This window comes from Indicator indicator, chromosome 6 (assembly GCF_027791375.1).
Source record: "Indicator indicator isolate 239-I01 chromosome 6, UM_Iind_1.1, whole genome shotgun sequence".
NCBI classification, from domain to species: domain Eukaryota; kingdom Metazoa; phylum Chordata; class Aves; order Piciformes; family Indicatoridae; genus Indicator; species Indicator indicator.
The window spans coordinates 13,536,554-13,548,821 of record NC_072015.1 but is presented as its reverse complement, the minus strand read 5'-3'; the positions used below and the strand labels follow the sequence as shown (position 1 = coordinate 13,548,821).

The 12,268-nt window shown below is 39.4% G+C and overlaps 1 protein-coding gene across 1 annotated transcript in view; it reads left to right on the top strand.

Moving 5' to 3' along the window:
• DCDC2 (doublecortin domain containing 2) overlaps positions 1-7,319 on the top strand; it is a 59,945-nt gene extending 52,626 nt beyond the window's left edge. The window contains exons 10-11 of the mRNA XM_054381540.1: positions 5,692-6,033; positions 7,212-7,319. Of these exons, the coding sequence (XP_054237515.1) occupies positions 5,692-6,033; positions 7,212-7,319 (450 nt within the window). The remainder of the gene's footprint in view (positions 1-5,691; positions 6,034-7,211) is intronic.
• Positions 7,320-12,268: the final 4,949 nt, after the last annotated feature.

The following is a 12,268-nucleotide window of genomic DNA, read 5'->3' as shown; positions in this document are numbered from 1 at the left end:
AATGCCGCCCAGGAAAGGCAGAAGCCCCAAGCTGAGCCCATCTGGGCTGAGGATCCTCCTCTTGTCACTGGTGAGTACCCATGGTGTGCACCTATGTGATTGGGGGGGGACAAAGGCTGGGGGGCCTGGTGGTCCCCCAGCCAGGTAGGGATTAGGTTACTGACTATTCCAATATCATTCATGGCTACTGGCTCAGCCTCCTTAGTGGAGCTGAGCTCCTTTGTGGGGTATCTTGGCTGGTGGAAGGTCTTGCTCCCAGCTCTGGGGTGGGTGCAAAAATGGTGGTGGTGGAGTTAGGAGTTGTTTAGGTGGGGGGGAGGTTGGTGTAGAGGGAGCAGGAGCTGCTTTGGGAAGAAAAAGGAGGTTGTTGTTGTTGGGAGGCAGGGGGGTTAAACCTTTAGAGGCCACTTCCAACTCTGGTGATTCTATGATCTAGTTCCAACCCCTTTGCTGCGGGCAGAGACACCTTCCACTAGACCAAGTCAGCATCTTTAAGGGCATATTTTTTTTTTTAACTGTACATAGAAACCAAGACATAATATGGTAGCTATGATGAACTGATGGATTTTTGGATTTGAAGCTACCTTATTTTGAAAATAAGGTCTTCTGTGTGTTGACATAAAAAATGAAATGATCCCATAAAATTCAAGAATGAATAAGAATTATTGGCATAAGAACCATTTAAAATCCCACTGAAATTGTGGAAAGGGCTTGGCTATTTCAATGCTATTGCTCAGCAAGTTAGTTTTTGTCTGAAGTGTAGGTAGTGGAACCACTGAAGTAAATTCATAACTCAAAGACAAGTTGTCTTACCAATATGTTATGTCATTCTAGAAAGAAAATTCCATAATCCATGCTGAATTTTTCAGGCTGACTTCACAGTTTTGATTCAGAAAAAGGGTAGCAAGGGTACTCTAGGAGTTGGGCTAGATGATTTCAGAGGTCTTTTCCAACTCTTGCCACTCCCTGATTCTGTGACAGGCAACTAACCTCAAAATTAGTGGAGTCTTACTTAAACCAATTTCCTTTGCAAGCCTTCATAGTACCTCAAAAATCAAGTTTGGCTTCTGAGCTAGGAAAATGGTACCTGCCTTAGTAAATGAACAACTTGTTGCAATTCTGCTGTGCCTTTGTAAGAAATAAAGGTAAATATGTGAAAAAGGACAATTATTTTATTTTTTAGCAGCTCTTCTCAGCAAGGTCAAAATGAAACATGCATTGTGATACAATATTTTATCACTACAAATTTGTGTTTTAAGCCTTTCTGCTGCTGCTGCAGTTGAGAGTTTGTATACGTGTGGGAGGCTTGGGGTTTGTGTTCTAGCATCTCTTTAAAGTGAGCTGAGGTTGTCAGCCACAAATCTCCTCGTAGAGCCTAAGCTTTTCCCTTTTTATTTCAAACATTTTATCCATGCTTCCTGCACAGCTTGGAGAGTGATAACTCAAACTATTCTGTCCCAAATTATGGATATGAACTACAGTGCAGGAAGTTCCATCTCAACATGTGGAAGAACTTCTTTACTGTAAGGATCATGGAGCAGTGGAATAGGCTCCCCAAAGAGTTTGTGGAGTCTCCTTCTCTGGAGACTTTCAAGACTCCTCTGGATGCATTCCTGTGCAACCTGTGCTAGATTCTATGCTCCTCCTCTGGCAGAGGGGTTGGACTCAGTGATTTCTGGAGGTCCCTTCCAACTCCTGACATCCTGTGATGAGACATGAAATAGTTGGGACTTGTTAGTATAGAATCATATAATTGTTTCAGTTGGATATTTGGCTCCTAGCTATACCAAGTCTGGGGTTGGAGGAGCAACTGGGAATGGAATAACTGGAGATTCAATACCACAAAGCAGAAAGTGATTTTTTTCTGTTGTACACCTGCTGGTTGTATAAGTCAATATTTTTCTTTCTGTTTACAAATTTAAAATTTGTTGGAAATATTACAGAATCACAAAATTATTGAGGCTGGAAGGGACCTATGACATCATCAAGTCCAGGCTGTGACCTAACACCACAATATCAGCTAAACCATGCCAACAAGTGCCACATCCAATTTTTTCTTAAAGACATCCAGGGACACTGGCTCCACCACCTCCCTGGGCAGTCTATTCCAGTGCCTAATCATACTTTCTGTGAGGAAGTGCTTCCTAATATCTAACCTCAGCAGATTAATGCCTGGCTGCAGGACTGGTGCCAATTGCAGGATTTGGGGTTTTTTTTGATCATGAGCTATTCTACAAAACCCCAGGCCTGCTGACTATAGATAGGAAATGCTTGCCCCAGGATTCTTTTTCCTCTTAGAGACAAGAACTGACAAGGGCTGACTGATAGGCCTTTAATTTTGAAGGGGGAAGAGGGAAAAACTAGATGTGTTGAGCTTAACCCAGGGGAGATAAGTGTTGAAAGCTGACATGGGTAAGAGTGAAGGGGCATACAAACAGGGATGATATGGTTGTGGGGGTTTGCTACAGGTCCCCAAATCAGGAAGAAGCCACTGATGAGGCCTTCTACAGGCAGCTTGAAGTAGTCTCAAGATCAAGTGCCCTGATGACTTCAACCACTGAGGTATTAATTGGAAAGATCACACAGCCAAGCACAAACAGTCCAAAAGGTTCCTGCAGTGCACTGATGTCAAGTAGTTAAACCAGCAAGGAGAAGTGCAATTCTGGACCTGGTATCAACAAACAAAGGAGGACTGATTGCAGATGTTGAGGTTGGGGGTGATCTTGGTTTCAGTGACCATGACAAGTTAGAGTTCAATATCAACAGACAAAGAAGCAGGGTGACAAGTAAAATTTCAATGCTGGACTTTAAGAGGGTTAACTTTGCCCTCTTCAAGACTCTACTTGGAGATACCCAGTGGGCTGGGGCTCTGGAAGGAAGGGGGCCCAAGTGAGCTGGATAATATTCAAATATTTCCTCCAAGCTCAAGAGAAATGTATTGGGGGAAAAAAAAATAAAGAAGGCAGAGGACTTGCATGGATAAGCAAGGAACTCTTAGTAAAACTCAAAGAAAAAGGTGGTTTACAATATGTGGTAAAAAGGTCTAGACAATTGGGAGGATTATAGAGTTATAACCAGAGAATGTAGAGATGCACCAAGGAAGGCCAAGGCCCTCTTGGAACTGACTCTTGTCAGAGGGGTGAAAGAGAATAAGAGGTTTTTCAAATACATCAATGGTAAAAGGAAGAGCAGGCAAAAGTTGGGCCCACTACTGAGTGATATGGGAGATATGCTAACTGATGATGCAGAGATGGCAGAGTTGATGAATGCCTTCTTTGCCTCAGTCTTTACTCCTAAGACCAGTCCTCAGGAACCTCAGTCTCTAGAAGCAAGGGAGCAAAACTGGAGAGATGCAGACATTCTACTGATCAGTAAGGACTGGGTTAGAGATCTTATACCAACTGAAGAGACACAAATCCATGGGCCCCAATGGGGTGCACCCATAAATGCTGGGAGAGCTGTCTGATACTGTTGCTGAACCTCCCTCCATCATTTTTGAAAAGTTATGGAGAACAGGAGAGGTGCCTGATGACTGGAAGAAAGCAAATATCATTCCAGCCTTCAAAAAAGGTGAGAAGGAGCACCCAGGCAACTACAGATCAGTCAGCCTCACTTCCATCCCTGGAAAGATGATGGAGCAGCTCACCCTGGAGGTGATGTCTAACCACTTGGAAGACAAGAAAGTTATCAGGAGTTGCTAACATGGATTTACCAAGGGGAGATCCTGCCTGACTAATCTGATAGCCTTCTATGAAACCATGAGTGGGAGGGTTGGACCTGATGATCTCTTGAGGTCCCTTCCAACCTCTCATGTACTGTGATACTGTGAATTGTATCCTGACTCAGCAAGAACTTTGTAGGCTTTAGCTCACTATTTCAGGTTCACTGAAGTCACTTGAACTGTTCAGGAAAGTGAAGTTAATGTACAGCATTTATAGGCTTTAGACCATAAAAACCTCTGGTTTGCTTCATTTGTCTGTTTTCCTCCCTGCATACACAAACATTTTCTTTCCTGAAATATGAAAAATAGTAATTTCTGTTAGCACCATCTCTCTGTGTCTTTTAAACCTGAGGGACTTTGTTTAGCACCAGACTTGGTAGAGTTAATGATTGCACCTGATAATCTTAAAGGTATTTTCCAACCAAGGACTGCTAATTTATGCATAGCTAGTAGATTAATAAGATCTCAGTAGAAGGCATCACACTCTCTATGTAAAAAACGATGTATTTGGCCTTCAGTTCCTCCCTACAGTTGTCTTGGGTCTGCTGTGCATTCTGAAATGCATTATCTCTGCTCATATGTCAGTTTCAAAGGCTGCCTATGACTGCATGCAGAGGCTACCATCCTGCATTTTAAATTACTTCACAACAGATCTTTTCCTCTATGTCAGTCTTCATTTTTTAACTCGTTTGAAGTGTCCATTCTAATGTAGGGCAGTTTGAAAGGTGATTACCTGAAGAAGACATTTTGTTTCCAATTACTAGCTGTAAACATGACTTTTTATTTTCGTCTGCAGTAGTAATAGCTGTTGTAGTAATATGCTCAGCTATCTTGAAATTTGCAGTTACTATAAAAACATTATGCTTGCACTGATGGGATTTGCTTTACTGATCTTGTTTTATAGTGTTTTTCAGGCAATTTAGCTTGGCTAGTCAAGTTATATTATGCTGAAATGAGAGTAGTTGTTTCATGCCTGTTCCTTGTGAGCTTCCAGTGAGTTTCTGGGTACAGTTCAGTAATGCTGTATTTATCATCTAGGTTACACAGTTTTAACACTTAAAAATTTGCATCCACACCTACTTTAGACAGACAAGGTCTAATGAGTCTAGCCATCACACCACCTTAGGTTGTCCATTGTGCTTTTATGTCAAACACTACTGATTTCATTACTGTGGAAGCAAAAGCTGATGTGTTAGGATAGATATGTTTACACCATGAAGTCTGCACACCCTCTGCCCAGGATGAGCCACCATGCTAGAGCAGTTCAGGCAAGGGTAGAGATGCTCTTCTGATTGTATTCGCTATCAGGAAGTAACAAAAAGCTGTAAATAATAGTAACTATAACAGTTAACTGAGAAAGCCTGGGTTTACTTCTTTTCTTAACCTTTCTTCGCTCTATTTGTAATGTTGCAAGTAAGTGTCATTAAGCAAAACCACTTACTTTTAGCTAGTGGTGTCTGGTGTATTTAATTTGTCCTGCCCTTCTCTGTTTCTACTCAGAATCCAGACCTAATTTCCTTAGCACACTGAAAATAATTAGTAGGTAACTTCTGTAAATTCTCAGATCTACAGGTTCATTGCTGCCTTGATATGCTGGAGGCTGGACTTGATCTTAGAGTTCTTTTCCAAGTGAAACAATTCTGTGAGTTGGCTCAAGTTTGCTTGGGATGGTACCTTCTTTGAAGTTGTCTGTGAGAACTTGACTTGGTTAATTTTTATTGTAGTAGCAATAAGGCCAGTTTGATGTTACCAGATGAAAGTGACCCAGGAAAGCTTGGATAAAAACCACAGAGTACTGTACTTTGAAAACTACTTATTGAGTCATTGTTTATCTGGTCAGGTAACCATCTAATATTTCTAGCAATTTGTCATTCCTTGGACTATTACAATGCAATAATGTTGCATTCAGGATTACCTAGAGCATTCTGATTTAAAATACCTCAGAATGCTGCTGCTTTTCTTTTCACCAGAGGCCAGCAGAAACTGTAGATGAAGAAGAAAATGCAGAAGAGGAAAATGACAGGGGAGAGGAGGCATATAAAGGAGAGGAAGAATACCTAGATGTGAATGCAGAAGAAAGTGGGGAAAATCTTAAAGAAAGAAGTGAAGTGGAAGAAAACAAGATAGTAAATGAAAATTATGAAGATGAATCTCAAGAAACAGAGAATGTTGACCAAGCAGATGAAGAGAAATGTACTCATTTAAACAGCAAGAAAAATGAAGAAAGTGGTGAGGGAACGGAGCACTTCAACTATCAAGGTGGTCCTCAGCCTGAAGAGGAAACAAAGGAGGACTCTGACAGTCAGAACCAGGTAAGTGTTTATGCTTTCAGTTTGTTCTAAAGTCATTGTTCTCAGACTTCTTAGCTAGTCTCGAAGCTCACCTCTGATAAGGTCCTGAGAGCCTTTACGACAAAATCATTTTGTGGAAAACCTCTTGTATAGATCATTTGCATCAGCAATTACATTATATGCCCTCCAAATGAGAAAGCAGCTGTTTCTCACTGTTCAGTCAATCTGCATATCCTTCTTGCCTGACTGTACTGAATTTTGAAAAAATAATTAAATTTATTGCAATTTCCAGAAAAGCACAATCATTATGTGGTTCCACACTGCATTCTCTTTTAGGACAGAGCAGAAGGGTGTGATGATGTGACCACTGTTCCTCATTACTTTGATGGGTTGGCTGTCATGGAATTTGCATTTCATAAAGGGCTCTTGCCATTGCTTTGTGGAAATTTGATCTCCCTTTCCTAAAAGTTGGAAAAGACCGTGGGGATGAACAAGATTCTCAGAACAAGGGGATTTAGTCTGCTTAAAAGCAAATACTGCTAATTTAGGAGACACATGCTGTTGGCTTAGATAGAGGCCTACAGCCCAGCTAAAGAAAGTGGACTAACCTGGCTCAGGTAGACCTACCAACAAACAGAAGGGTTGAAACAAACTGTTTTGTTTGATGGGGAGAATTCAGATCTGGGAAAGGTGGCATTCTTCAGTGTCAGAAGCAGAACAGCTTGCTGCTGAAAAGCAGACTTGTGCCACTGGGAATCGTTTCCTGCACCTTCCAACTGGGCTTTTCTCTGCTTCTGTATGACAGGCAGGAACATTTTTCAATTAAGAACACCAAGTGACAGCTCAGTGGGCCCTGAATTTATTCTGTCCTTGATATACTGATTTATGGGTTTTGGTTTCAGAAAAGCTGAAGTTATTTATGGAAGTGGAGAAAGTGAGTGAGCATTCATTTTAAATGGATATGTGGGTAATTGGATGTTTGATGGGAGACCTGGGAGGGAACCTCTAATTTGAGTGCTTTCTGCTTTGGAAGGTATATAAGGTAAAAGGAAATGTTAATGTGATCACTCTCAGAAAAAAATTTCCATAAGGTATTCTTGATGTGAAAAAATGTAGTAAGAAGTGCTACCATTGTATTGAAATGAAGGGAAATCTTTATTTTTTGATGAACTTAACAATACTTGTCCTTTTTTCTCTAGGTTGATTCCCATCTTGAGAAAACATCCACAAATCCAAGGGTGACAATCACCAGCCCACAGGAAAGTGAAAAAAATGACCAGAGCAATGACTATGCTGCAGTTTCATAGATAGAGGAAAATGTAATGAGCAGAAAGAATAATTACAGTACTTTAAAAATAGAGCATATTATTTTTTTTGTGATTGATAACTTATAATGGAAAGATAGGTTGACTGCCCACATATTGAGTCTTGAGATGGTACTGCCATATGGACTGGTAGAGAAAACAAACATGAATAGCTACTAGAAGAATACAGAATTATTTTTACAAAGTGAGATTTTTTTCCAATAGAATTTGATCAGGGAAATATGAGAGTACTGTACAGTAGTATTAAAAGTAATTTAACTATTCTGTGGTAGAAGATGGTTAGCAGTAAAAAAAAAATTACTACAAGAATTACACATTTTTGGGAAAAGAGGAAAAAAGCAACCCAACACTCAAATTCAATGTCAAAACTTTGCAGATTTGTTCAGAGAAGAGAAATGATTTTTGACTTTTAAATAGGACATAAGTATTTTTTTCCTTTAAAGTTCCATACAATATATATAATTTCCTGACATAACACTATGATAGTTAGAATATGTTCCACACTTAATAGACTTAGTCCCACAAAAAAAGGTGTACTCTAATAAGGTAGCAGTCCTAATATTATTAGATAGTGGATTTTCAAAATATTAATTAGGACCATTTGTTTTAACATTCATTTCACAATATGAATGCATGTAGAGGGCCTACCACACTGAAGTTTGTTCCCGTTTACAACAAGAGGTTTTGTTGATTGGCTTGCACCCATTAACTAAAAACGGACTTGTTATCATATTGGGGGGAAAAAGTAAAGGTATGTAGCAGATTAGTTTCAAAAGTGGAGTTTTGATGGATTAGTAAGTCAGTCTATGTGAAATTCAATTTGTTAATGAAAAAAAGCTAATGGGTCTAGATTCAGACTGAAATTGCCATGAAAGCATTGCAGTAAAAGGAGCCATTTTAATATGAAACATGTTAGGGTAGACCTGCCAGTTTGCTGTAGAAGTCAGCCACAATTGCTGCTGTTATGAATTGTTTACATTGCTGTAGTGGTTGGAAGTGTGGTGTCATCTTTTTGAGGCAGCTGGCTCCTGATAGTCTGTGGCTTAATTTGAATTAGTAAATAAGGCATTGATCCACAGTTTGAGTTCTCTTAATGACACCAATTCCATTGCTCTTATCATTTCTCTGTTAGTAATGGGAGTAATTTGTAGTTCATAGAAATACAGCCCTGAGCACAATTTCATTAATTATGCAAAAGAAGTAGTAGGTTTCCTTATTGTTAATGCTGGTAAATTACTTAGAGAATTTGTCGTTTTTGGTGATTTCATGCCATTAAGACAAAAATTACATATATGAACAAATTGAACTTGAATCACAGTGTGAAGAATGTGAAGAAACCACTTGGCATGACTGAAACTCATACATTTAAATTTTTTCTACTAAATATTATTTTCCCAATGGAGTAGACATACTTGGAAAACCATCAGCATGTTTCTGAGTATTTGCAATCTAAGTATAAAAGAAATCATGTCAAAACTCATATGAATAGGGTTAGAACACTTTGCCCTGTGGCATTTTTGAATTGCCTATGATTTGAGTGTCCTTTGCTGAACTGCCTGACAAAGATCTGAAGGAATATTGCATTTATGATCAGGCCAAGATAGCTCCTGCTTTAGCCAAGCTCTTAACCAAGTATGTGTGCTTCTTTTATTTGATGCAGCAATTAAGCCCATGGCCCACTGGGATTTAAGAAAACATTTCAAGTTAAGCAGAAGTGAAAACCAACCAAACCCCTCAGCTCCAACCCAAATACAAAACCCAACCAAAACACAACAGAATGAAGTACCTGTGCCTGCTAGTAAGGAAAAATGACACACAGAAAACCTCTAGATGCCTTTATAGTTAATCCTGCACTGGAATAATCTATGCAGTAGCATTAAGAATCCTCAAACAATGCATACCAGAGGTGGTATCTCTGTCTCATTGGGGAGCTAAGGGAAACTTACCCATGGAACCTTTTGTGCAAAGCTGAACAAGGTAAATGGCTAATGCTGCATCTCTGGTCACTGACAGCTGAATAGCTCATATTAAGTATGGCTTAAATCTGTTGCTGAATCAAGACAAGTGACAGTAATCTTGTATTGACACTACTATGTATGGGCTGTTTGCTAGAAGTTAATTGTGTACCAAATTGTCCTGGTTTTGCTGAGACAGCATCACAGGAATGCCATGGGCTGCAGGCCATTAGCAGTTCTGAGTCAGCCAGGAGAGCTGACTCTGAGTTGGCATGCAGTAAGTAAAGGACTCACTGTCATCTTACTGAAGATCAAGACTTGAACAACCACTCAGATGTTCTTCGTTCTCAAAAGTTTGGGGTTAAATCAACACTGAAAAAGATTTGGCAGAGATTTAATTAAGAGAATGCTTGCTTGAAAATGTCCATCAACAGCTTCTGTCATTTCTTTTTTTTTCCCCCAAATGTTCAGTGTCTTCCATGCTTAAAAGACATACAGATATAAAGAGTAGTTGAAAATCTGAAACTAAATTCTAGGGGAGTGTAATATGATCGTTTTCTTTTATGGGAACATGAAATCCCTCTGAGTGCTGTTCAGCCTTTATAATGCTTCCCCCTCTGTTTTCTTATAAGACAGGATATATTTCTTCAGAACAGCAAATCTATTTTTTTAAATAGAGATACAACCATTCTGTCATTCACCTTACAACACTGACAACATGAATTCTGTGCAAGTTCTTTTATGTAGAGAAATGAGTATATGCATAACATAATTCTGATCTTCAAGTGGAAATTAAGTATACAGGTGGTCTTGCTAACAGTTTTTGTGTCTGGATTTGCTGATTGTCATGGCTTAACTCAGTTTTACATGAGAAATGTGGTTTTTTTCTGTTAAGCTTATGTATTGTTATTTTATGTTCTGAGGCTTTTTTGTTCAAGACATGTTTTCTTGTTTTGGTTTTATTTTTAAAAATAATTTGCTATTAAAGAGAACTAGCATACAGATATTCCTGTGTTTTGAGAGTACTGCTTTCAAATCTGGGCTCCCTGGTTCAAGAAGGACAAGGAATTACTAGTGTCTAGCAGAAACCCACTAAGATGATGAGGGGACTGGAGTATCTACCTCACAAGGAGAGGCTGAAATGCCTGGGGCTGCTTAGCCTAGAGAAGAGGAGACTGGGGTGGTATGGGAGAGGGAAGAATCTCATGAATGCTTATAAATATCTAAAAGGCAAGTGCCAGGAGGATAGCGTCAGTCCCTTCACAGTAGTGTCCAGTGACAGGACAAGGGGCAGCAGACAAACTGGAACACAGGATGTTCCATGTAAACATCTTTACTTTGAGGGTGGCACAGCACTGAGACAGGCTGTCCAGAGAGGTTCTAGAATCTGTCTCTTGAGGCATTCAAAACCTACCTGGCCATGTTCCTGTGTGATTTATTCTAGGTGATCAGGGGGCTGGATTAGATGATCTTCAGAGGTCCTTTCCAACCCCTACCCTTGTCTGATTCTGTGTTGTCTTATATCAAGACCTGTTTGAGGTTAAGTCTATCTTTGGGTGACTGGATTTATAAACCTGGTGACTCTGCAGCTGATAGGATTCTCCCATAAGTAGAACTAGGGGGGAAAACCAAACGAGCAAAAAAAGACCCCACAAAAAACCCCAACCACCACCAACAAAAATGACAAAAAACCCCACAGCAACAAACCTCACCACACCAAGAAAAACCTCAACCATCAGATTTGTTAGTTTTTGTATTGCAACTGTGAAAGAAAATATGCTGAAAATTTTGGCTCTTACATAGTTACAAATCTAAGAGCACAGTTAAACTGGACACTGGTTTTTAATGTCACCATTCAGGTTAAGACTGAATTATCAGTGCATCTATACTGTTTGGCAGGTACTCAGCAAATAGCATCAGTTTTACCTGTTCACTGGCAATACTACCAGTGAAAACTACCAAAACCTTTAGATGTCTCTTTGCTGAAATTCCTAATTACAGCATATGCTTAAATCCCTGAAGACTGCTGCTTTCATTAAATGGTCTCTAATGGTTTGGGGCTTTGACATAGCAGAACTAAAACAAAGTTAGTTTCTGGGGGGGGAAAAATAGGTGAAAATAAGGAAAACCTAGTTCTTCCCTCAAAACCTATGTGCAGAGTGAAAAAAGAATGTGTCAGTATTCTGATTACCTGAAAACATATGGAAGGGATGGTTGCTTGGGTATTTTGATTACCCTAAAGGTACATTAAAATAATGGTTTGGTAGTAAACATAGGTACAAAATGAAGTATCTCAGGGAAGGGTGTATTTATTTAGTAGCCATCCGAATGGGATACAGCTCAATGATGTTTTGTGTGGCTGATAGCCTTCAAAGTTGTAATCAAGAGAAGTGCTTTAGACATGGCAATAGGCAGTGAAGCTGGCTGCTGTCTCTAGGTTATTGTGTCTGTTCATATTTGAATGCATTAAATTAAAAGCATGTGTGTGAACACTAACAAAACGCTGACACTGCATTTGCTGTGTGTTCACACGTGCTGCACACGTAAATAATGGGCATATATAATCTAATCTTTTTGTATAGTTAGTGATCAGAAAAACACTATTGATTGTAGCTGAAATTTGCTATAATTACTTAAGAATGTACAGTTACAACTAGTAGTAACTAACCACGTAAAAATGATGGCATATCTTTCTAAGTTATGTGTATACTTTGGTACTTTGCTGGGCCCAGCTTAGAATGCTTGAAGCCCTGAAGTAAAATGGAAATAGCCTAAAACTGACTGGGAGCTATGTGTGTCATGAGGAGATGGACAGGATTTTGAAAATTCAAGAAAGAAAGTGCAAGTATTGACTATAACACATGATTTTTCAAAGGTCTCTAGTACTAGCTATAGTGCAGGGAACATCTGATTTAAAGAAAGAGGCATTTTGATATGGTAGACAAACTTCCAACAAACTATGTGAAATGCCTTTAA